The sequence below is a fragment of the Octodon degus genome, unplaced genomic scaffold (assembly GCF_000260255.1).
Source record: "Octodon degus isolate 3935 unplaced genomic scaffold, OctDeg1.0 scaffold00004, whole genome shotgun sequence".
Taxonomy (NCBI): domain Eukaryota; kingdom Metazoa; phylum Chordata; class Mammalia; order Rodentia; family Octodontidae; genus Octodon; species Octodon degus.
In genome coordinates this window covers 8,702,437-8,729,734 of record NW_004524580.1, presented here as the reverse complement: position 1 = coordinate 8,729,734, position 27,298 = coordinate 8,702,437, and the positions used below count along the sequence as shown (strand labels likewise).

The window sequence follows — 27,298 nt, the reverse complement described above, 5'->3', positions numbered from 1 at the left end:
TAAAGAGGCTATCGTTCTTCCAGTAGGTATGTTTGGCCGATTTGTCAAAGATAAGGTGGATTAGTGTGTTCATAGAGGCTTCTGCATTTTATAATTTATTCCATTGATCCTCAGGTCTATTTTATTTCCAGTACCATGCTGATTTTATCATAGTAGAGATTCTACTTTCTATTTTAGGTTCTCACACTAAGGAGACAATACAATGTTTGTACATGTGGGTCTGATTTATTTCACTTAAAAGAATGCTCTCTAGTTGCATCTATTTAGTGATTAAATGGCCTCAAATTTATCCTATATTATAGATGGATAATACTGTATTGTGTAAAAATACTACATCTTCTTTATCCATTCCTCATTTTCTGGACATTTGAGTTGTTTCCAAGATTTAACTACGACAAATTGTGCTACTATAAACATAGGTGCACATATATTGCTGTGGTATGAGTTTTCTGTTCTTCTGCAAAAACAGCCAGTAGGGAAATAGCAAAATTGAATGGCACCTGCAGTTCTTGCTTTCTAAGTAATTTCCACACTGATTTCCACAGTGGTTGTGTGAACTCCCACCAATAGTGCAGAAGGGTTCCTTTTTCCCTACAGTTTTTCCAGCATTTGTTATTGGCTGACTTCTTGATGTTAGTCATTCTTTCTGGGATGAGATGGAATCTCAGTGTTGTTTTAATTTGCATTTCTCAAAAAACCAATGATGTTGAATTTTTTTCATATATTTACCTGCCATTGTATGTCTTCATCTGAAAAGTGTATATACATCTCACATACTCATTTTTGGATTAGGTCTTTGAATTTAGCAGGCCCCTCCACCTTTTTTTTTAATTCTAGATAGAAGGCCTTTGTTGGAGACACAGTTGGATATAACTTTTCCCAGTTTGTGGGTTTTCTTTTTGGTCTGTTGGAGATTTCCTTTGAAGTACGGAAACTATTCAAAAAGATGTGATCCCACTTGTTGATTCTTTGAAATATTTCCCGTGCAGTTTGATTTTTTTTTCATGAACTCTTTACTTATTCCCATGATTTTAAGATTTCTACCTGTATTTTCCTCCACAATGTTCAGTGTTTCCGTTTTAATGTTGAAATCCTTGATCCATTTTGACAGTAGTTTAGTGCATGATGATAGACATGGATCTAATTTTAGCCTTCACCATGTGTGGAAAGCCAGTTTTTCCAGCACCATTTATTGAAGAGTCTATCTTTCTTCCAGTGAACATGTTTGGTCCCTTTAATAAAGATAAGGTTGCTGAGTGTGTTTGTAGTTGTGTCAGCATCTTATAATTTGTTCCATTGATCTTCAGGCCTGTCTTTATGCCAGTCCCATACTGATTTTATCACAGTAGCTTTGTAGTACCTTTCAGGTCAGGGATTATGATACCTCCTGCCTTTCCTTTGTTTTCCATGATTACTTTTGATATTCTGGGTCTCTTCTGGTTCAAGATGAACTTGAGCAAATATTTCTCTAGCTATGTGAGGTATATTAATGGTATTTTAATTGGCATTGCATTGAATAGGTATCGTAATTTTGGGATAATGACCATTTTCACAATATCAGTTCTTTCTATCCAAGAGCAAGAATATCTTTTCATTTTCTCAAATCACTTCATTCAATTTTCTCAGAGTACCATGATTTTCACTGTACAAAGCTTTTACTTCCTTTGTGAGATTTATTCCTAAGTATTTCTTTTTTCTTTTTCTTTCTTTCTTTTTTTGGGGGGGTGTTTTTATGAAAGGTGTGGTATCCCTAGTTTCTCTTCCAGTGTATACATTGTTTGTGTACAAAAATGCTGCTGATTTTTGTGTTGACTTTGTATCCTGCTCTGTTATTGAATTAGGTGATTACACATAAAAGACTCTTAGTGGAGTTTTTGGAGTCCTTTATGTAGAGTATCATGTCATCTAAAAATAATTATGATTTCACTTGTTCCTTTCCAATCCTTATTTCTTTCATCTATCTCTTGTCAGTTGCTCTGCACATTCTTTCCAGAACTATACTGAATAGGAGTGGAGACAACAGACTCTACTCCCTGTCTTGTTCTTGTATAGTGAAGGCCTTCAGTTTCTGCCCATTTAGTATGATGTTGGCTGTTGGTTTCTCATAGATGGCTTCTATCGGGTTGAGATATAGACCATATATTCTGATTTTGTGTAGGTTTTTCATCTGACTGTGTTGGACTTTATCAAAAGCTTTTTCTGCATTTATTGATAGGATCATGTGGTTTTTGTTCTTGGCTTTAAATTTTTTGTTCTTGCCTCTATTAATGTGTGTATTACATTTATGGATTTCCACGTGTTGAACCATCCCTGCATTTCTGGGATGTATGCCACTTGGTTATGATGTACGATCTTCCTGATGATTTTTTGCATTCTGTTTGCTATTATTTTATTGAGGATGTTTGCATCTATATTCATTAGAGAGATTGGCCTATATTTATCTTTTTTCAGTTGGCTTTCTCTCTGGTTTTGGAATCAGAGTAATACTTGCCTGTAGCAATAAGTTTGAGAGAATTGCTTCTCTTTCTCTTTTTTAAAATCTGCTATTAAATCCATTTATTTTATTCTTTACTATTTTTTCGCTTCTTTATTTTTTATTACATTTATCGAGAAACAAATAGCAATGAGACAGTTTCAAAACCAATTAGTAGGACAGTTTCAATAATTAATACATTGCATATTGTTGTATTTGTAGTGGTTATTCATAGTAAAAGATGCAGACATGCTATCCTGTCCAAACACTCTTAGTACAAATCTTTCTTTTCACTGAACTAAGAGAAAGTAGCTGTATATCTATCTTATTTTGTATATACAGATACAAAATGGTTCTTCATTTATATCCCCTTTTTTTTGTTTAGTTTTGTCAGAGATGGGTATTCCATTGCCATTTAAATATTTTAGATTCTCTTTCAATTTCACTGAAGAGTTTGAGAAAAGTTGTCATCAAATCTTTTCTTTCCGGTTCCACACACACACACACACACACACACACACACACAAAATCTCCAAATGTCTTGTTGAATTCAGCTGTTAATTCATCAGAAACTGGACTTCTCTTGTTGGTAGGATTTTATTATGTTTTTAAATTTTATTTCTCATTATTGTGTTATACAGAGTTTGTGTATCATCCTGACGTAGTTTTGGCATTTCACATGTATCTAGGAAACTGTCCATTTCCTCTGTGTTTTCCATTCTGTGAGAGTAAAGATTTTGGAAGTAAGTATTGATGATCTTTTGATTTCTCTAGGGTGTTTAATGATTTCATCCTTTTTGTTCCTGATTACATGAATTTGAGGGTTTTTTCTTTCCTTTTTTTTTTTTTTTTGATAAAGTTGGCTAGGAGTTTATCAATTTTATTTATTCTTTCAAAGAATAAATTCTCTTATTCATTTATTCTTTGCATTGTTTTCTTCATCTCCATTGCATCAATTTCTGCCCTAATCTTTATAATGTTTCTTTTCTTTTGACTGTGGGCTTGCTAAGCTCTTCTTTCTCTAGGAGCTTGAGGTGAAGAATAAGATTGTTCTGTTTACCTAATATGCAAACTTACTGCTATAAGTTTCCCTGTTAGAAAAGATTTCATCGTATTCCAAAAGTTCCAGTAAGTTGTACCTGTATTTTCATTTACTTGTAAATATTTTAAAATTTCTTCTTTAATTTCATTTCTTATTAGTATGTGTTTCCAGTACATAATGAACACATTCCTCATGGTTAATTTGTACGTGTCCATAAAACAACTCTATTCATTTTTTTTTATCTCTTTCCTCTCTCCTTTCACTAACCCTTCCCTCCATTTACAAAAGATCTATTTTATTTCTATTTTTAGAATGTTTTTTCCTTTAAATCTCTTTTCTCACCCTCCCCTCCTTCCCTGCTTCCTATCTCTGTTTCCTTCCTATGTCCTAATATCAATCAACTTATTTTGCTCATTTGTTATACTTTGCATTTCTCCAAGAAGGGAAACAATGCAATATTTAAATGCATGTGTTTATTTTATTTCATTTAAGATATGCTCTTACAGTGCATCCATTAACCTAAAAATGTCTTAGAGTTATCTTTCCTTATGGAAAAGTAGTATACCATTTTATGTAATAAGGTGTATATATTTCCTTTACCCATTTATCTATTGATTGATATAAATGCTGTATTTAGCCTTTATAAACTGTGCTAGGGGGCCTGGCCCTAGCTCAGGCCTTTAAGTAGCTGCTTCCACAAAGCTGTCAGCCTCAGGTTGCTGGAGTTCGAACCTCACACCTCTCCAGCTGGCCAAAAGTGCTCTGAAGACATTCAAGGAACAACAACAACAAAAAAACCTTTATAAACTGTGCTACTATATTCATGAGTATGCACATTTCACTGTGATCTGGCGATTGTATCTCTTTCTGGAAGATATCTGGAGGGAGAAAAGCTGGGTCACATGGAACCAATATTTTTAGTTTTAAGAGCAATGTGTATACTGATTTCTATAATAATTGTACCAAGTGATATTTGTACCAACAGTGGAGAAGGGTTCTTTTTCCCAACAGCCTTGCCATAATTTGTTATTGGTTGATTTCTTGAAGATAGTCATTTTTTCTGGAGTGAGATAAAATCTCAGTGTTAATTCGTATTTTCTAATGGCTGAGGATGTTGAATATTTTTTTTTTCATGTGTTATTGGTTATTTATGCCTCTTCTGAGAAATGTCTATTCATTTCAGAAGCCAACTTTTGGATTAGGTATTTATTTTGGGCATCTAATTTTTTGAATATTTTATATATTCTAGATATTAATCCTCTGTTTCAGAAGTAGCTGGCAAAGTTTATTCCATTCTATAGGTTTTATCTTCACTCCACTGATGGTTTAATTTGCTACGCTGAAGCTTTTCAACTTTATATGATCCTATTTGCTGATTCTTTTAACATGTCATGTGAAATCAAGGGTTTATTCATAAAGTCCTTGCCTACACTTATGTCTGCAAAAATTTTACTATTCTATCTTCCGGAAGATTGTTTTAATATATACATTTGATCCATTGCATTTTATATTAATGTGACCAAAGAACTAATAATTAATGAGAAAGTAATAAGAAAGAGGATCCTCATAGGCATTAAAGCTTAAATAAAGAAACGTTTTCTTGGGTCAAGCCTTAAATTCCATTTCATTGTTCTGTGGGGTTTATAAACAGACCTCTTAAGGACATGTGTCACCCTATATTCATCATGTTAAACAATAGACTACTCAGAAATGCAGTATCAATATTTTTCTTTTTCTAAGAGTTAATAATCACCAATAATCATTTCTCTTAGTAGCTGAATTTGTAGTACCTAAAGTGAAATTGTTTTACAAAGCTAAAGGCTCTGTATCAATATATCAATCGAAGCCTGGGGAGATAGCTCAGTGGTCTAAGTGCCTGCATGACAAGTGCAAGGACCAGGTTGCATCCCAGGTACCACATGCTGTGCCGGCCCAGGCCTGGTGGTGGGATTGGGTGGGGGGTGGGAGGGCACACAACCAGCCATGCAAATTGGGCATGGTATAAATATATATATCATATATATAAATATATATTTATGATATACATAAATATATATCATATATATAAATTTAAAATATATACATGTTCATTATGAAAATATGCAATTCTATTGAGTAGGATGCTAAATTAATATATTGGATAGAATAATTTTAAAAAATTTATAAAATGAAATAAAATATGAAGTAGTTATTTATAGAAACCCCATTTTCCACAGTAATGAGAAATGTCTACTAATCCCCTCCCCGAAAAATACACTAAAGACAAGTTGCAAAGACACATGGAACTCAATAAACACCAGAGGCCTCCTATGATTGTTTTACAGGCTTCAGTGAGCTTTTGTGCAGTTCAAAGCACTAACTGCATGTATCTACTCAGACCATTGTGTGTAAAGATATCTATAAGAAAAGCAGTAACAGCATTTTACTTTTGAATGCACTGGCTGCTGTTAAGCTTTGGAAGCATCACAATCAAAGCTCTCGGTAAGCACTTACATCAGGTCACTTATGGATGGAAAGAAAGCCCTGCATTTGGGTGAAGAAAAGAAAACCATCTTAATGGTGACAAGATATTTTTCAGTTCATACCCAGGAAAGTAACCGTAGAACTCTCTTGGATAATAGGAATGCATCAGTACTACAAACACTCTTTGCTGCAGAGATGTTTCTTCACTTTTTTAAAGTATATGTCTATACACACCATTGATTTTTTTCTTTAAACATGCCCTTATCACTTGGTATTCCTAGATACAATTCTGAACTACAGATGAGTAATTTTTTTTACTAAATAAAGCTGGAGAGAACAGAAACCTTGTGTCTGATTTTCATTTATGTAAGGAATGCTCTTATGCTCTGGTCGTACATTTTATATTTCACACTACAAAGTGCATATAATATGCATTTGTCCAAAAAAAGTAACACGCAAAAGATAATGTATAAAGTGTAATTTCTCAGATTAAAAAATCTAAAATATAAAACACTGAATTTGTGCTAGTTATCTTCTTATCTCCAAGACTACAAACGTTTTACAATCAGAGCTAATTTTTACAAAGAAACTTAATTAATTTTTAATACAAATTTGATGTTACTCCCAGTAACCAGAAAATGAGACCATTGAAAAACTGAATATAAAAGGGCTAGCATAATTCACAGAACTAAGTGGAAGTGAATTGAAGTATGATACTATAAAAGCTATAACACTACCATAACTACTTTCACTGGGTCAAAGGGAGAAAAAAATTCACTATACTCAGTAAGGAGGATTTGGATTCCAAACTATCTATCCACTCTCACATATGTGCAAAGCCATCCTTCAAAAGAAGCAGCAAAAAGACTGGTGTTTTTTCCCCTTATTTCCTTGCTCCAAAATTTATATGCTGTCTACTTACTATGAAAGTTTGTTTCCTAGATAGCACTTGTCTGAGGAAAGCAGAATGAACAAAGCCAGTAATAAGTAAATTGCATAGATTATTATAATTTCTTTGTACATATATACATAGTTCTTCCTTGCAAGCTATGTATAGGAAACAAATTGCATAAAATAGAGAAGGATGGTCAAGGTACTGAGGCCACAGTAGCGTTTCTGGAAAGGACTCCATAGGTAGAGCACAGGCTGGATGCCAAAGCAGGGCATGAGGCAAAGTGATGAGGTTAATTTCCCCAGCTCTTGGGAGGCTGCAAACAGGCGGATCACTAAAAGTCTGATCTATATAGTGAAACCTTGTAGACCTTGTAGACCCTGTCATAAAATACAAAAAAAGAAAAGAAAGAAAGAAAGAAAATCTGTAACACAGGTATTGTATGTTGCCCTGTTTCTTCCTTTGTTTCTGATTTTTTTCTTGTTTTGCTTTTACTTTGCAAGATAAAATTAAATTTAAAAAATTAAAAAAGAAAAAAAAGAAACAATAAAAATAAAAAAATAAATTGGGGCAGAAGACAATACTGCTGCCACAACTCACAGGCAAGGAAATGCTGAAGACTGCAGGAACACAAAAGATACTGAAAGAGGAATCTAGTATTTGCTAACTCTCTGAACATAGAAAGCGAGGAAGAAAAGACAAAGAGGTCCTTAGTACTTTAATCCAAGAGACCAAGAGAATGGGGACCCTGATGTCACATATGGAGATATTAACATTGTAACCAAGAACTATTAAGTTCTACAGAAACCAGAACCACTTGACCCCTGAGTCAATACCTCATAGTCATAGTTTGGATTTCCTCCAATCCTTGCAGGATTTCTAAACATTCTTGCAACTTTTATGTACGTGTGTGGAAAATGCTCACCAGTCTGCCACCAGTGGTCGAGGACAGGAACTCTGAAGACTTTTTTGGACCATTCTAGAGTCTCTATATCACATCGTTCTCCAGCCACAAATAATGTTTTGAACCTGAATATTATGAAAAAGAGAGAACTCTAGTTATCCCTTCAAAGTATATCTGAACAATTCTATCTACATTTTCTTAAATGTTGTTGAACAAACTCCATCAACTTCATAAGAACAAACAACATATTAGCATTATACCATATTGCGCAATATGATATATGTTACTTCTTTTGGCCCAAATTAAGCAAATGAGTATCATGACAATGACATGCTTCAAAAGCAGAATTCACAGCCACAGCATCTCAGTTTTGAGAAGAGCAATTGAGTTCATCCTTGTAATGCATCTGTCATATTGCTCTAATAATCAAGCATGGAAAACCTTTCCTCTTTGACATTAGCCTTGCTAATTTTAGTTCCAAGTTTGATTTCTGTCGTCTCCTGAAGGTTATGTACAAAAAACACGCCTACAAGTATCTTTAAGGCAACATACATGCTTATAAATTGGATGCATTGAATTCTCTCATTCTGGTAAAGTTTATCTAATCTCAGGAGCATAGCTCTTAATTCTGAAGACACACATAGGAAAACTAGCTGGTGAAAAAGCAAATGTTAATGAGGCTTTCTAGGTCAAAAAGTTCTATGAATACAAGGATGCTAAGAAATGAAGGATCTAGACACAAAAAGTACAGAAGTGGATATCTAACAAAATTTTGTCCAGTTTGGCTCACTATTCCAAAGGAGGAAATGTTTTAGTTTTGAAGAGTGGAAACTGACAAAGGAACAGTGATATCAGGAGAAAATAATTCTGGAATTGTTATTGTAGAAAACATTGAGTAGAACATGAAGTGAAAGAGCTGAAGAGCAGTCAGCTGGATTTCATGGATTGAACAGGCAGACTGGAATGCTTAACAAGAATAGCATGGGTTGAGTTAATAAAGAAAAGGAGGGACCCAGCTAAAAAGGCTGATGTGAGAGTCTCGACAAGGGGAGTGGGAGGCATGAAAAGTACAACTCATATGGACAGAAAATACCAAAGAACATTGAGCAAAACTTCACAAGTCATAGAAGAAATAAAAAGTTTAATGGAAATGAAAGCAGAATCATAAAACAGGATATATTTGAGGAGAAGGTAATCTTAGAGAACTGGAAGATGTGTCTGTTCTAAAAGGTGACGATGGCTGAAAGACTAACAGAGGCAAGTACTGAGGAATAGGATTGTGTTGATAAAGAAGTTACTAGGGGCTAGCGGGTTAGCCTTGGTTGTCTAAAGTGCCTTCTTGAACAAAATCAGTCAAGGGCAAGGGATTGTGGTTTGATCCCCAGCACCACATGCAGCACCAGACCCTTCCTTTATGGCAGCCTGAGCCAAACCCCACCCCCCCAAAAAAAAAGAGAATCCTCAAATTCATGGGGTTTGCCTGAAGGCTCAATGGACTACAACACCTGTCTCAGCAGAGTGAGGCAGCCGGGGTTCAATCCCTGGCATGCTATGCCTGCCCCACCCCTCGGATACCCTGAGACAGCAATTGAGACTGTGCTTAGCAGTGCACATCTGTATCAATGTTTGGGAGGCTGAAAACAGGAGAATCACTACAAGCCCAATCTGCATAGTGAGACCCTGTACACCCTGCAGACCCTGTCATAAATTCATCTAAAAAAAAGTTACTTGCAGGTTCATGGTCATGACCTTCACTGAGGAAGCCAGTGACTTGACTAACGTGCTTGGAGTGCTGTATGAAGAATAAATTGTTAAAGAAATAGTTTGACCTTCAAAGAAAGATGGACTATTAAGCCAACAGAATTAACAAATTATGTTACCAAATTTGCTTTGATACCATCCCTGACTTTTGTGTGTAATTTTGGTCCTAAAGCTACAATTTGGATTCAATAGGAGGCAAAAAGTGAAAATCTTGACAAAAAAAAATCTTCATTTCAAACTATTGAACACATATGTTAATTGACTCCTAAATACAAATAAATCACTGATAAATAATGTCTGATTAAAGTGCTACCACCTGAAATTACGGCAATTTTCATCCATAGAAAAGCCTATCTATATATAATAATGTTGTATGACATTATTTAAATTGCATAAAACACTAGATATACTATCAGCATTCCACATGATTCCCAAAAGAAAGTGTAACCATCTGTTAATATGAAAATCTAGGAGGACTGCTAAGATCCAACTGAGATGTAACATGAATTGCAATGCAAGAAATATATATTACTTGAAAATTTCAAGGAGCCACATTAAGAGAAATAAGAATGAAACCTCAAGTTAGTTGTAACAATAGGTTTTATTAAACCAAATATACCCTTCATATCACTATTGTATTAAATGTGGAAATTACTAGTAAAATGTCTTCTTGTTTCTCATAGCAAATCTCAATTTGCACTTACTACATTTCAAGAGCAGCAGCCACTTGTGCTCAGTGCCTATCATATGAGAGAGTATAACAGAAGAACATGATTTTCTAACAGAGCAGCAGAATATTGCACTGATCTGGAAGAAGAAAAAAATAATTTGATACTCTGCATAATTCTTCCTCAAGTCATTACTTCAGTAATTTCTTTTTAATTGGCTGTGTGTGAACATAGATGTGTGGGTGTGCAACTGTCATAAAATGTAGTTAAGACAATGTATCATGCAGTCTTCCTCTACTATGCTTTATCCTCACCACAGTGTTGCAAAATTTAGTGTTCAGTGTGATCCAATAATTAGGCACATGATAGGACTTCTTATAAGGTCACAATGCTTTGTCACAAGCAACATTTCAGTAGCTATCCAATGGTGCATTTTCCAAAAGAATTGCCATATTATTTAAGAGCCATTCTTTGACATGAAGAATATCAAAGGTAAAATTTTAATATTGTAGCAAAGACAGAGGAGGATAACCTGGAATTTCAAATAAGTAAAGAATCTTTGTCAAGAAACCCTTTAAATGATTTTTATGAGTATCCTGTCTCAGGATGCAAGACTTTTAAGTTAATATTTAAATTTTTGAGAAAAGAATAGGAAACACAGAGTGTTCTGGCTTACCTCTAGATGTCTCCCGAAGCCTCAGGAGTTCATAAGTGGGCTTTTTCAGAGGCAGCTGCCTCTAGAGTGTGTGACAGTGAGATCAAGAGGGTCTGATTGGTTTTCCATATTTCAAGCAATATATATTTCTTGCATTGTGATTCATGTTACATCTCAGTTGGATCTTAGCAGTCCTCCTAGATTTTCATATTAGCAGATGGTGATACTTTCTTTAGAAAATTGTGTGAAACGCCAATAGCATGTTCAGTGTTTTATGCAATTTAAATAATGTCATACAACATTAGTCCACCGATTGGTTTGCCATAGTTCAGGGAGTTGATAAGGAGAAGGTGCTCCTTGCCCTATATATAGGTAGGTAGCCTGGATAGAAGTATAAGGAACAGAAAGAAGTCTGCTGGGCTTGCTGTTCCTCCACTACTTTCATGCCACCCTGCCTTCTTCCTGCCATGAACTGTTTCTCCTCTGTGATGCCTCTCTGCCCTGTGACGCACCACTGTGGATCCAGTCAAGGACAAACTGAAATCTCTGCAAACTGTGAGCCAAGTAAAACTCTCCTCCTTTAACTTTGCGTATCAGGTATTTTGTCTCAACAAGAAGAGTAACTAAGGCAACAAAAATGCAAAAGGAACAAGATTAATAAAGGACAGACACCAGAAAAAAAAAAGACAGATAATTTTTAGACAAATTACTTATATGATTGCAAAGAGGTAAAAATAATCAAATGCAAATATTTATAACAATATTAAATTTTGGATTGTCAAGAAGACCTTATCTGATAGAACTGATACAGCAGGAAGAAACAAATATTGCTACCTTAAATTGTTAAAAGTAAGTGGGCTAGGAGATAGCTCAGTGGTATAATCACCTGCCTGGAAAATGCAAGGTCCCAATTTCGGTCCCTTCTACCACAAAAAAAAAAAAAAAAAAAAAAAAGTAGAGTAAAATATAGCAAAGATTAGTGTACACATTTAACATTTAAACTAATGTTGATGCATCTATGACTTTAAATGTCACATGTAAACAACACAAAATTTAAAATATAAGGATTTTATTGTTATTGATACTAGGACTAGCAAAGTGAACATACTTTATACCAATTGTTCTTCAAACAAGTTCTTAAGATTTGGGAAAATATGAGAGCATTTTGCATTTAGAGAATTTTTATTGAATGTATAAAATAAAAAGGGTTTGACAAGTTCTAGCAGTGTAGGCAAAAAAAAAAAAAATCAAAAGAAAGTTTTCCCTCCTCTATACAGTCATTGATTACTGCAAAGAAATCAAGATGGTCCAGATGGCCATGTGTTTGGTTTATATGGAAAACTCAAAAACCCTAATTTGAAGATCTTTGCCATTGAAGACATGATGTAAAATCTTGTAACTAAAAAACATTACTAAGGCACAAAATTAGTTGGCTAATCAAAGTACAGCTGATACTGTGATATTACTCTTATTTTTAAAAGTTTTAATAGGTTTTTAGGCTTCCCCCGTCAAGTGAATTAAATTTAGCTAATTAAATGTAACAGTAAACCTTGAATTAGTGGTGAATCTTTATTTGATGGCAAATTTCAGCATTATGTTTTTAAAACATCATTTATTACAATGGTTTTGCCATGCAATTCTATTACTTTTTCCTTAAACTGCAATTATTTAGCTTCGTTATAATAAAAATCTTCATGTTGCCATTTGTAAGCAAAGTGGAGAAATTCAGTAACCCATAATTTATAGTCCAGGGGATGCTTGGCACCTATCCAAGTCCCTTTAATTTTTCATTAAAATTATTTTATTGTTATTGAAATAAAAAGAAAAATATGACATCATTAGTAACTTAGAAATTTCAAAGTTGTACAAGTGATTCCTTTGTCTACATATGTCAGAAATGGCTTATCCATATTAAAATTATTCGAAGTACAGAAAGCTATTAATAGTTTTATCAACCATATCCTACCAAGCGCATAACATTTAAAAACATAAACATAAGAAAGATTCAAGAATAAGACATAACTAATGAAAACAATTTAAAATTCTCTAGTTTATATTGAATCAGACATTATTTGACTTCCAGATCCTCATAATAAACTGTGTGGTGTGACTTACTACTTTTTAAACATGATGAGCCTTAAAATAAAAAATTCTTAGTAAAATTCTATATATAATTTACACATTTAAGGCAAGCGTTCTCATGTGTTGGAAGATTAAGAAAGATTAATAGCTGCAAATATTGAGTGATATTATTTTCAACAGTTAAATTTCTCATTAATGACCTGGACTTACACAGAGTACAAAGAGAGAAGCTATATTAAGCAGCTCTAAATGTATTTTTCTTAGTATTTCATTTATTTATTATTTTTTAAATGTATTTGGTTGTTACAGGGTCTCACTAAGCAGCTCTGAATGCTGTTTTCAGCCTTCCCAACACTGGAATTATAAGCATGCGCCACTATTCCCAGTCTCAGTGGCTGGCTCAGCATGCCTGGGGGAAGGGCCAGTATGGAATGTGGTGCTGAGGATGGAACCGCAGTCCCTGTGCTTGCCTAAGCCTGCCTAAGCTTTCCTAAGCTTGCCTAAGTGGGCACTTTAGTCTTCTGAGCTATCTTACCAGCCCCTGTTGTATTTTGTTTTAAAAATACATTAAAAAAATTAAAGTTAGTCATTATATGTACTAATTTGTGGGTCTCTGGTGATACATTTGCCTAAGCTAATTACATCAGTTCTAGCTCTATACTGTACAATGTGATGTGGCTCTAAACTACATGTGGCTCTTCAAACTTTACTTAAAATCAAGATTTAAAATACTACCTTTTCAGTAATATCAAATTCATTGCAGGATTCAATCATTGCAGTTAGCTAATGCATACTATACTATGAAGTTCAGTTTTATGGGTAAGTGCTCTCCTAGATTACTATTGATTCAGTGTGTGAATAATATGCCAATTATAGTGGCACATGGGAAGGCAAATCTACTTCCAAATCTGAAGTATTAAAAAATAGAAAAAATGGTAAATACAGTATCCAGAGCAAAAGAACAGAGAAGAGAAAATTGATGAGTATGCACTTTTCCCAAATGTTATATAAAATTGAATATAATTGAAGGCACAAATAAAACTAAAACTTAAGCAAAAGGAAAAGCAAAGAAACAACATTGTCAAGTTAATTTTAGTCCAAACTAAAGAGTAAGCCAAATATGAATGGAAAAGATACAAAAAATTCTGGAGAAGAACTTTCAGGTATTAAACCAAGAGCAGAAGAAAATGAAGTAGTTTGTTAAGGTTCATCAAATAACAAATAAGCAAAAATTATTGTTTGTGCCAATAGATGCTGAATAAAGACAGATTATTTTGTCAATGATGTTTCATCAGGTTTTCAGATAATTATTTTGCCAACTATATTTTTGTAGTTATTATATAGTCCCTGTCTTGCCTTTTTCTATTTTCTTCTACTTGGTACAACTGAAGAGACAGTTCCTAATAATAAACTGGAAAGAAATTAGCCATCTGCACTATTAAAGGCTAATTTCAAAACAACTCATTGTCTCTAGCAAAGATCCTTATGATAATTTATCTGTAAAAATAAGTAACACTCTGTACAAAGATAGAAACAATGTCAGTGAAGCTAGTTTTCGTATCAATGGCATATGAACATACAAGACCACAGGACCAAGCATACAAGAGGAAAACATGAACAAAATGGCAAGTGTTTGGGGTATTAGATATATACTTAAAAATAAGTTGAATGAATATCTTTATGAATATATACACACATATAATTAGATGAAAAATAGAAATTATAGTAAAACTATAAATAGAAATTCTTGAACAGAAACACATAGAGAGCAAAACCTGTAAACTTGGAGAGAAAAATTACCTACAACTGAAAAGAGATGCCAAAGTGTAAATTGGAAGAAAATCATGAAACTGCCCCTGCGAAAACCCCATAGAAGATAGAATGTGTGGGACAGAAGTGATACAGAAAAAAACGTTCCAACACACATGCTATTAAAGTGCCAGAGCTTAAAAAAGAGGATGAGGAGCATTATCTGAAGAGGAAGTAGATGAAAAGGTTTCCATGATTAATGAGAGAAATAGATTGAAGAAAATGCAGATTTAAGAAGGACAGAAGAGAGAGTTGGGGGAAGAGCTTTATCTATGTGTGCAAGCAGGATGGTTTGGACAACAGTACTGTGCATTTCTGCTGGTCTGTGGAAAGAAGCAGATAATACTTAATTTGTGAGTTGAGAGGTGCTGGTCAAAGGACACAAAATTCAATTAGATGGGGGAGAATTTAAGATTTCTATTGAACAATATGGGTACAATGTTCACCAAAGTCTTTCTGCAAAAAGCTAAGAGAAACTATAAAGTGTTCTCAAAACAAATAATTACAACTATAGGAGGACATATCTGGTACTTAGTTAGACTTAGTCATTTTCATTATATATACAAATAATTATATATTTCAGTTAAATTTCGGGAAGGTAAAATGTTCATATGGTAATTACACACAACATTAACTGTGTGTTTAATCAACTAATATTTAAATTTCATGCAACTATAAAACAGATAAACTGATATATTGGAGAATTCAGCATTCTGTGGATCAGAACATTCCTATCTATCTCAAGACTCAGGAGTTTTCAGCAATTATTTCATTAACTATCTTCACTTCCAGTTTGTCTCTTATACTTCTTGAATACTGAAATGCTAATATATACTTGCTTAGTGGTGCCCCCAAAGTATGAATACTGTCTTCATTATTTTTTTCATCTTCCCTTTGTGTCATTGCAAAAGATCTCTATTCACATTTATGTATTACTTATTTTGATTTACTATTTAGCTGTCAGTTTTTTAATATAATCAACTCAGTGGTAGCTTTTTTAAATGATGTCTATCTGTTGAATTTCTCAAATCGTGAATAATTTTCCTGATTTTCCTGAATTGTCTCTGTATTCTGTGCTTTGCTTAGTTTCCTTCACATCATTATTTTGAAATATTTTCTCAAGAACTAAATTTCTGTTTCTTTGGTGGGAGTTACTGAGGAATAGTTATGTTCCTTTGCCAATGTCATATGTCTGCTTTTTCATGTGTCATGCTGTCTTCCTTTGATGTCTGTGAACCTGGTAGTGCATTCACACCCTTCAGGTTCCACAGAGAGCCTTCTGTGAGGGGAAATCTCCACCGCAGATGCGCATGCAGACGCTGCTTTGGCAGTGCTGTGACTGGCTCCATGTATGTGCGGTGATGCAAGCTCTACAAGACTTCTTCAGTTGTCAGTGACATTAACAGAGGACTATGCTTGCTTCTGTGGTTTCGGATGATGGAGTTTCTACAAAGATTAAGAAGACACCTATTTGAGGGGTTCTCCTCTTCTTTGACACAGTGGGGAGATTCAATTGAAGAAATGTCTCTTGTTTTTGAGTCTGACATAATTCATTGTCATTAACAGCAACACGAGGATCGAGGGGGCAGACACTAAAAAGGATTGCTGGAGCTGGATTCCTGCACTTAGCCTTATGAAAAACTACTGTAGTACCTGGCACTTCAGGCACAAGTTCATTCTTCCTGCACAAGAGAGTTCAGTTCTCCCACTGAGCCGGCATGTGCTACTTTTAAGCATATCCTAACAGCTTAAGTTGGGAGCTAGGCTGTAGCTGTGGTTCCTGAGACGTAGAACACAGCTATGACATGGCTCCAGGAAAGACAAGATGTTTCATTTGCCTGAAGCATGGGAAGTAGGAAACAGCTGTAATTTAGGACTTGGCATCCTCTAGGCACAGTAGGAAACTCACACTTAGGGAGATGAAGTATTGTGCACTGTTGACTCTGGACCCTGAATGTGTGGCCCACAGCTGTAGGCCAGGGCCTGTGAGGGCAGGCACATCAGTGGCAGGTACGAAGGAGTGGCAATATGCCAGTATGATCACAGTCCTGGGGATTAGGAAACAGTGCGGTTTCCTCAGTGTCACAGATTTCAGGAGGCTAATGCAGTTCCATGCAGGTAAAAATCCGAGGTATTCAGATTCCAGGATGAGATGATAAAACTCAGTCAGAGCTCTGATTCCGTGGAGTGAGAGGCACTACCTTGAATTGTCTCCAGAAAGTAGAGCTAGATAGGTCATCAGAGTCACTGACTCCCTAAGAATAAAGTATCATGTCAGCTGTGATGTCAGGAAGTAGAATGTTTCAGTATGCTGGGATTTAGAGCCCTAGGAAAGTGTGGGCTGCCTCAGATTAGGCACTAGAGGTTACTCTGATCATAGAAGACCCTTGATCTTCAGGTAATGTGATGTTGCCTTGGCCATGTGCTGAGGATTGTACTGCTCCAGGAATTCAAGGCTCTGGGTTGTTAGGGAACAATGTACCACTGTAGTGGGCCTTAAGGTGTGACTGGGATGGAAGACACAGAGTAGGTGCCATGGCTTGGCCCAAAGTAGAACATAGCAGCAGCTGTTTAGAGGTAGTGTGCTCCCAGAAGAGCTGTGGCCCTGAGCCTCAGGATGGAGGTGTGCACAAAGTACTTATCCAGAAGAGTGTCTATCACAGTGGGAATTCTGTTGGCAAAATTGTATGGAGCTGTATCAGCCCAAGACACAAAAAGCAGGCTTCAAGTGGGGTGAGATGCCCTGTTGCCCTCTATGGATACCTCAGTGATAGACTACAAATCCTCCTCAGCTGGACTCACATCCTATGGGAACTATGGGCATCTCCAGGAGTGACACTACAAGCATCCGTGGTGATGATGGAAACTGCTGGGTCCTCTTCCTTACCTTTTCTCTAGAGGGAGCAGCATCTCCTGATTCTGCTCTAATTCCAACTAGCAGAATGGGGTGACCAAAGGTAAAGGCTTTCCTTCTCTTCTCAGTGCAGTTCCTGGGCTCCGAGAAAGTTCTTCTGGTCCTTTGGGGGTTTCTACCTCAGTTACTTTGATTCATATGTAGTGTGTTTAATCATTGTTTCAGGCTACTTTGTGGAGGGAAAGAGCACTTGAGCTGCTCATCAGTGAAGCTTCTGGTATTCTGATTTCCTGATATGCATTCTGTACTGATTTCATTGGCAGGCAGGCAAATTGGCTATTTTAGTTCTGTAGTTTTCAAAGAATAGTCTTACAACCCTCTTGGCACAAGGTTCATTGCTTACATTTGTAAGAGTTTCTATCATCCTTCACCCTTCACACAACTCTAGGTTTGGCCAAGGGGCATACACACAGTAGTGTTACTAGACATTTCCAAATGATACTCTCAATGGCAGAGTAAGAGGAGTTCTGACATTTTTATCCTGGTCAGCAAGCTTCACTGGTAGACACTTTGATTTCTGACTGTACAATGGGAGAACAATGCTACTTCTCTTAAAATTCACATTTATTATTATTAGTGGGAATGAAGCTCTTTCAATGTTGTATGCTGTTCTAGTTGTTTCTCCATGAACTACTCATTTTGCCCCGTTGTCTATTGGATTGTTTCCTTAGTGATTTGTAGGAGTTCTTTATGTATACTGTATCTTAATTCTTTAGTGGTCATAATACGTTACAAATATGTTCTCTTGGTTTAGATATATGTAGTTTACCTTTTGGTGGACAATTATTCATTCTAATATAGATAAATTACATAAATGTTTTCCATAATGGTTTACAATTTATATTTTAGAAACTATTCCCTAAGGATAAATATATCTAAATAACCTTATATGATTTCATCTTTTTTAATATAATTTTATTTTTTTATATGTGTGTGTGGCCAGCTCAGCCCACCAGGGGGCGGGGCTGGCTGGCATGTGGTGCTGGGGGACTGAACCGTGGTCCCTGTGCTTTGCTAAGCTTGTTCTAAGTAGGTGCTTTAGACCACTGAGTCATCTCACCAGCGCCCCCTTATATGTTTTCTTCTAGAAAAATTTGTTCTTTGTTGTATAATTTTCATATCTTTAATCTAGTTGTAATTCATTTTCATAGGGTATATAGTAGGACAATAATTATGTATTGTATGCATAATGTTTATTTAAAAAGTTTATGCTTGTACTTCTCTCTTAAGCCATTTCTTCCATAAATTCATTTCCAAAGCATTGGCCCGTTGCTCAGCTCCATCAGCCTATGTGCTGACCCCTGTTCTAACACTAGTGTCATATGTAGACTGATTTTATAATAAATCATTGCATCTAATAGGACATAACTTTGTATATTTAGCCAAAGCTCCTAATTCTCTATACTCTTCCTTTTTATAGTGCAAAGATTATCATGTTATCTTTTCAACAAACAACTTCTCACCATTTAGTTACTGTTAATATATTAGTTTTGACTTCTATTTAGGCATAAAATCTCATAAAAATTATATAAGAAATACTTGCATAAGTTCAAGAATATATCAATTTTTACTACTGCTTAATTTGCTTTAATTAATTAATTTGGTACAGGGTCTCGCTATGCAGGTTGAACTCAGTGATCCTCTTGTCTCAGCCTTCCCAGCACTGATTTCAGGCGTGTACCACCACATCCAGTTCCAGTGGCCAGCACTGCACATTCATGGTTCCAGGCCCACACAGCATGTGGTACTGGGGATTGAACCTGGGTTCTACGCTTGCCAGGCAGGCACTTAGACCGCTGAGCTATCTCCTCAGCCTGCTGCTACTTTTTTATGTCTCATGACACCTTCCTACATAAAATTTTCTTTTATAGAAGTCTTTGCATTTTAAGTCTGGTCATATATTATTTTCTACTTGGACCTATCTTTTGAAAAATTTTGTTTGTTTGTTTGACAGTCTTCCCTCAGTACTTTAAAGATGTTACTCCATTCTGTTAGTATTGGTTTGGCATGGCAAATCTCTGGTGATTTTTCAAGTCTTTCTGGTAGTTTACTGGATATTTTCATAGTCTCAACTGATGTTCTGAAGTTTAAAATGACAATTCCAAAGTGAAATTACTGATAATTATTCTGTTTGATGCTTGGATATCACTTTCCATCTGTGATTCATTTTTTCCTTCAAGTCTCTTAACAGTCTTAATTACTGGTTCAAACTATGTACTTTTTGAAGAATTTTAACCATCTTGCCATTCTCTTCTTCTAAAATTCTTGTTGGAAGCATTTTTAGTTTTTTTTTTCTTTTTCAATTTTTGTTAAGGGTTTTTTTTTGTTTTGTTTTGTTTTGTTTTGTTTTTTGTTTTTTACCTGTTATGTCCTCTCTTGTGTTCTGCATCCTGGAAAGTTACCCTGAATCCATGTATAGTTGGTTTTTTTTTTTTCCTTTTTTTGTATTATAGGGAAGGGTCTACAGGGTATTCAGAGTCTCACTATTAGATCAGACTCATAGTGATTCTCCCATTTACAGCCTCCCAACATCTGTGACTACAGGCGCACTACCACACCCAGTCTCAGTTGTCATTTTAGCGTGCACCAGGGGCGGGGCCAGCAGGGCAGTCCCAGGGATCAAGCCTCCGGCCCCTGCGCCTGCTTGTATGTACTTTAATCTGCTGAGCTATTTGACCGGCCCCATTTTATAACTTTTAATAGCTTAATTATGTCAATATATTTAATTTAGCTTACATTGTCCATTGCATTTTAATTTATTTTCATAAACCATTCTATTATGTAAATGTCATTATTATTTTATTACTTTCATAGTGCTTATATTTATTTTAAACGTTGATATGACTGCAACATACCATTAATTTCATCTTAAATGAATCCTCACTATAAAGCACTAGATTTCATCATGAGTTGTAGAGTTGTATTTTTCAGGGTCTTTTTAAAGAGTGGTTCTTTGCTTCATCTCTCTCACTGACTTCCTCTCATTTCCCCTTTCTGTCCAATAGATATATAAGTGCCATATTTCTTCCCCAGAGATCCAGGGCTAAAGTGACGATCCAGATTTACTTATCCACAGACACATCTGGAATGTCTCAGAATATCTTCCAACACAACAGATAAGCAGGTCAGGTCAGTCTCCAATTGTAGGACTGTTCTCTATCTCATTCAGGTCCCTGAACCAAAGCTTTATTTAATACACAGTCCCAGGAAGCAACTGAGAACAAGTACTCCAGCTTCATCATGTGGGGAGGAGCAACATTGGGCCTATCTTCCAGCTCTAAGCTGGTTCTGCTCCTGCAGTCAAGGCAGGAGGGTCTTGCATTCTTATTCTGTGCCAGTGCTCACTGGTACATAACAAGCCTCTGACTTCATACAACATCATCACTTTGCGGAGTTATTACCTTTCTAGTCCACAGATATGCTTGCCTTCTTCTTCGTCCATCTCTGACATTTCAAGGTATCAAAGTTAAAGTACCATGAAATCTTCTAGTCTCAGCACTGAGTTTTTCTAACTTAATTAAAGTGGGAAAATAAATCATTCTGATGCAATGAAAAAGAAGGTGAAGTAGAAAGCAAAAGATAATTAAGTTTCAGTCTATTTCAAATTTTTAAGGTGGCTTGCTTGGACCATGTCCTTTTAACTTTTTCATTTTATTGTTGTACTACTACCAACCTTATCTTGCCAAAAACAGCACAAAAAGCTTGAAGAACAGTAAGAAATTAGGTAACTTTTCTGAAGTCACATGAATATAAAATGGTTGATTTAAAACCAGTGAGTGTAACTCCAGAGGGAAAATCTAATTATGCTACTGCTTGCGCCCAACTTTACAGTAGCTCTATAAACCTAGAAATGTCATTTTACTTGTCTAGCATTTTACTTCTCATTTGTGAAGAGATAATTATACTAAATCACTTGTAAAACGGTTTTCTAAATTCTAATTATCTATATCTTAAAATGAATTCATAGTTTTGCATACTTCTTTTATCACAGTATTCTTGTACATTTGTGTTGGGAGCTGAAATATTCGAAAAATATCACAATGATCTGTCTGTCTATTTATCATCTATCTCCTGTCATTAGAGATAGAGTTATACATACGTGATGTTATAGGTATATATGAAAACAAATACATATAAAAACACCCTATAAAATATTCTAGAACAAAGCAAACTCTGAAAATTGTAAAACTGTGACTATATCTAGTGAATGTTAACTCAAGAAGTGTGAAATATCCTGAATATGTATTTAGTACTAACGGTGTTGTACGAAGAGACTTGATGTCTTTATTCAGCTTCTAATTCAAACTTAACATTTTTTGGATCTCAGTTTCTTTGTTTTGAAAATAATATAGGTGTTTTCTCTTTAATTTTGATACATACTTGCAGTACATAATGAATAAATGCATTGTGGGGAGTGGGTAATACATGGCACATCTTAGTTCTCTAGGTTTGTGCATTCTTTCTTCTTTAACATTTTTTAGTTCCACTCTGGGTGGGCCTGTGAGGATTTATTAAGATAATTCAGTGGACCTGTTAGTGAAGAGATGGAAAAACTTGAACATGGTGGCTCATGCCTGTAATCCAGCATTAGGGAGGCTTAGATAAGAGGACTGTAGGCTTGGGCCCAGGTGGGAAACTCAGGCTGGCCTGTCTCAAAGTAAAATTTCAGAAAGCCTGAGGGTATAGCTCAGGATGAAGTTCTTGGGTTCAGTCTTCAACCTCTCTCTCTCTCTCTCTCTCTCTCACACACACACACACTTTAACATAATTCATTAATGACAAAATGCTTAGGTCAAGTTACTTTTTTCAATTTTTAAAAATCCATCTATCCATCCATCCATCCATGCATACATACACACATCTATCCATCTATTTATCTATTTATTTGATACAGGGTCTTGTTACTCAGCTCAGACTCATAGTAATTCTCCTGTCTCAGCCTTCCCAAGGCAGGGATTACAAGTTTCAGTGGCCAGCACCATGTGTGGCCTGCACAGCAGGCAGTGAGCTTGCCAGGCAGGCACGTAGACCATTGAGTTATCTCATGGGTCTGAAATTACTTCTTAAATTCGTCCTTTAATAATGGATACTTTATGTTACTTAGTCAAGAGGAAGTGTTCTAGTCAGATTGTCTGTTTTAGTTTTTTTCTGAAGAATTATTCTAATTTTACTCTTCCATAAAATGAGGCTTATCCCAAGTTCTACTTAAAATAATGCAGTGATGATTAAATGAGAACAAAAGAGTATGGTGTGCAGTAGATAGCAGTCATCAGTATTCATTTATTATGAATGGTACTCAACTACGTAAAGGGTGTGTAAAATTAAACTGTTCTAAATAACTTAAATATTCCTATGTGTTAATTAAAAACCAGATGCATGAATCCTCATGAATAACTTAAGTGCCTGAGAGAGTGGGCTGTAATGATGGGAATGTCTTATGTTTTGTTTACATTGATGTCCAGTGATTTTTTTTTTTTCTTTTCGGTACCAGAGATTGAACTCGGGACCTTGCACTTGTCAGACAGGCGTTTATGCCACTGAGCTATCTCCGTGGCTGTTTTGTTTATATTGAGATCTCATATGCATGGCTACATGTGTTCATTTTACTGGCTTTATAATTCAGCATTTTTGTGGGGAGTATATCATCTAAAAACTATAGGCAAATGGGAAAATATTAGAAATAAATGTGAGATTTAGCTTACTTGTAACACAACTTCATGGCCTGTGATCGGTTTGCATTATCAGCAAAGAGACACAAGTAGGAACCTCAATCTCTGTTTTCTCTAAATCCCTGGAATTGCCTCAAGGTATGGAGACTCTATACGTTCTATGACATTTTTGTCAAAATCAATTTTTCTGTCCTTTGGGCTGACGTGGAGAAAAATAAATAGGAATATACTGATTGGAGGAACAAAAAAAAATGAATGAGTAAAATATTATAAAGAAAGACTCATCTTGTGAACACTTTTTACCAAGACTGCTTTTTTTTTTTTTTACAACTATAAACATATTTTAGATAAATTCAAATTTTTTTGAAACATAGAAAAGGAAAAAGATAAAACTAACAGGCTGGCCCAAACGGAAAGCTATGTCTGCAGTTTGAAGGCTAATGTATACCTTACTTCCTTTGGGTCACATCATTTAAAATACCAATTTACTTGCATTGACCTAAAAAATTTAAACTACTTAAATTCAAGCGCACTTTGTGACTTGAAGAAATTACAAAATTGCTTCTTTCAGTTTGTGTTAGCTGTGACCTGCATCAAAAAGTTCAGTAGGAACTGATGTTGGAAGCTACCTCACCAATACAAATTGCTGTAATTATCTTTGAATATACATGTCATTAAGCCCGAATAGATGTCAATAAACTAGCACAAAAATATCTCACTTATGCACAGCACATTATTACAAAGCAGGAGTGAAATAGTTTCCTTTGGTCCTTCAACAAATGTAATTTGGACTATAATTTTCACATTTTATCTGTATACATGAATTCAAATAATATTTTCCCCATTGAAACCATTCTTCTGTTTTCAAAGGACACTTAGATGCTGAGATAACATGTATTTTAAGTCAAAAGTAGCATTTTCCTCTGGAAGGAAAATAAAAGCATAACTGACAAAGAAGAAAACTGTTTTGCTAGGATTTGCACTGAAACATGACAGGACATTTTAAAAATCTTTAAAATACAGTCTAACTACCCCAAAATTCAACTTAGAAGCACAGTTCCCTAAAACATTTAGACTCTTTTGACGCTTCCTAGAGAGATAGTGCAGTAGGAGAAAAAATATAATATAATACAGTTACGCGTGTTGGTTGTTGCTTTTAATGTGCTGCGCCCAGTGCATCCCCCTTCACCTTGGCAGAGAGTACTGCTTCCCCAGGGCCGCCCCGGGGTCCTGTTGACGGATTGCTCTAATTGCAGTTGGGGCTGTAAACAGTGCAGCAACTCCATGCTCCGCAAGCACTCGGAAGTAAGCGCCGGCATCAGGTGTTCCCACAGGCTTCCCCTGCAAGGAGAATCATTTCAAATGTCACTGGGTAAAATGTCTCATATTTCATTGACAGTTCAGTACTTACACATTCAACACAGCAGTCTTAACAAGGGTAGGTTCTCAACAGCTCTTATTTTTTTAAATATTCCCATGTTATAAATAAAAGTAACCAAATATCTGGGTATGAGATGTTTCCTTCTTCACTGTACCCTAAAAGCTGATATTTCCTTTCCTTTTCTTTTTTTTTAAAAAAGAAAGACATATCATGTTCAAACTACAAACTGAAAACAGTTTTTATTTGCCAAGCAATTAAACATATTAACCAGGTGCGATGGCACATGCCTCTAATCCCAAAAGGCTGAGGCAGGAGGCTGAGGCAGGAGGCTGAGGCAGGAGGATTGCAGAGAATTCAAGGACAGCCTGGTCTTGACTGAAATATTATAAAGGAAGATTCATCTTGTAAAAAGTTTATAGTGAGTTCAAGGTCTGTTCAAACTATATAGCAGGACCTTGTCTCACAATAAATAAATAAATAAATAAATAAATAAATAAATAAATAAATAAATTGCTGTGTGTGATACATTAAATGAGAAATGTTCATGTCCACTATTTTTTTTTTTTTATGTTCACTATTAAATGTGGCTGCAGTATTTCTTAAACATTGGAGAAATGACAAAAATCTCAAATCATGGTCATTCTGGAGCAAATTCTTTCCCAGCCAAATGTCCTAGTTTGGGGAAAGTGAGTTTTATGCACTAAAGAAAATCCCAGTCTACATTTCCACCAAAGGTAGAGAAGGCTTCCTTTCTTTCCTTTCTTCTCTGAGCCACTCCAGAATTTGTTCTTCTTACTGTATTTCTTTATGACAGCCATACTTTCTAGAGCGACATGGTATCTCAGAGTGGTTTTAATTTGCATTTCTTGAATGATCAGTGCTGTGGAACATGTTTTCATATATTTATTTGGCATTTGTATTTCTTCCTCTGAGAAAGGTGTATTCATCTCAGATGCCCATTTTCGGACTGGGTCTTTGAATTTTGGAGGCCTAATTTATTTATTTAGTTAGTTAGTTCATTATATCTTCTAGATAGTCTGTATGACTATTGGTTAAGATTTTTTCCCAATTTGAGGGTTGTCTTTTCACAGTGTTGTTGATTTCTTTGGATGTGCAGAAATTTCTCAATAATGTGAAATCCAAGTTATTGATTCTTTGAAGTGTTTCCGGCACAGTTTGATTTTTGTTCATGAACTGCCTACTTACCCTTATGTCTTCAAGATTCCCACCTAAAGGGCTGGCAAGATAGATCAACAGACTATAGCACCTGTTTAGGCAAGTACAAGGGCCATGGTCCCCAGCACCACATGCCATGCCAGTCCCACCCCTAGGGTGGGCTGAGCAGGCCACCAAGTCCAGGCATAGTAGCGCATGTCTATAATCCTAGTGCTCATGAGGCTGAAAATAGGAGGATCACTATGAGTTTGAGTTATGTAGTGAAACACTGTAACAACCAAATACATTAAAAAAAAAAGATTTCCATCATCTTTCTCTTCCATAGATTTAGTGTTTCTGTTTTAATGTTTAGGTCTTTAACTCAATTTGACTTTAGTTTAGTGCATGGTGATAGGCCTGGATCTAGTTTTAATTTTCAGCATGTGTAGAACCAGTTTTTCTAGCACCATTTATTAAAGAGGGTATCTTTCTTCCAGAAAGACATGTTTGGCCCCTTTATCAAAAAGAAGGTGGCTGAGTCTGTTTGTAGCTGTGTCTGGGTCTCCTACTCTGTTCCATTGATCTACAGGTCTTTTTTTCTCTTCCTTGCCAGTACCATGCTGATTTTGTCACAGTAGCTTGGTAGTGTAATTTAAATTCAGGGACTGAAATGCCTCCTGCCTTGCCTTTGTTGGCCAGGATTGCCTTTGATATTCTAGAACTTTTCTGCTTCCAAGTGAATTTTAGGAATGTTTTCTCTAGATCTGTGAGGTGTCTTGATGGTATCAACCACTATGGAAAACAGTGTGGAAACTCATCAACAAAACTAAGATTGGAAACCCCATTCAACCCAGCCATTCTTCTTCTGGGTATTTTTCCAAAAGAACTGAAAACATCATACCACCATAATATATGTGCACCCATGTTTATAACAGCACAATTCGTCTAGCTAAATCTTGGAAACAATCCAAATGCCCATCAACCAAGGAATGGATAAAAGGATGTAGTATTTTTATATGAAGGAGTATTGCTCAGCTATAAAGAAAGATCAACTTGAGGCTTTTATATGTAAATGGATGAAACTAGAGTCTATATTCATAAATGAAATAAACTAGACCTAGATATGTAAACATCATATTGTCTCCCTAGTATAAAACCTGAACCAATAAATAAAATCTGGAAGATGCAATAGATACAGTAGAACAAAAAGAAACTGAACATAACGAATAAATGATTGACATGACAGAAAGGAGAAAAGACAGGAGAAAAAAGGAAGGGAAAATGATGTAATAATACAGACAGGATAGCTGAGATGACTGCACTCTTGATTTCAGTATTTTTAAAGTAGCAATTATTGTTTAAAAATTTTACTTTGACTAAATATATATGCTAATATCTGTAATCTGAGCAACTACACTGAGGACAGCAAT

The 27,298-nt window shown here is 35.5% G+C and overlaps 1 protein-coding gene and 1 pseudogene across 1 annotated transcript in view; both read right to left on the bottom strand.

Moving 5' to 3' along the window:
- The window catches only part of LOC105742303, a 12,979-nt pseudogene extending 5,222 nt beyond the window's left edge, over window positions 1-7,757 (bottom strand).
- Window positions 1-27,298, bottom strand: part of Acss3 (acyl-CoA synthetase short chain family member 3) — a 213,141-nt gene that overhangs the window by 76,186 nt on the left and 109,657 nt on the right. The window contains exons 8-9 of the mRNA XM_004623760.2: window positions 24,522-24,673; window positions 7,796-7,899 (exon numbers count right to left, since the gene is read on the bottom strand). Of these exons, the coding sequence (XP_004623817.1) occupies window positions 7,796-7,899; window positions 24,522-24,673 (256 nt within the window). The remainder of the gene's footprint in view (window positions 1-7,795; window positions 7,900-24,521; window positions 24,674-27,298) is intronic.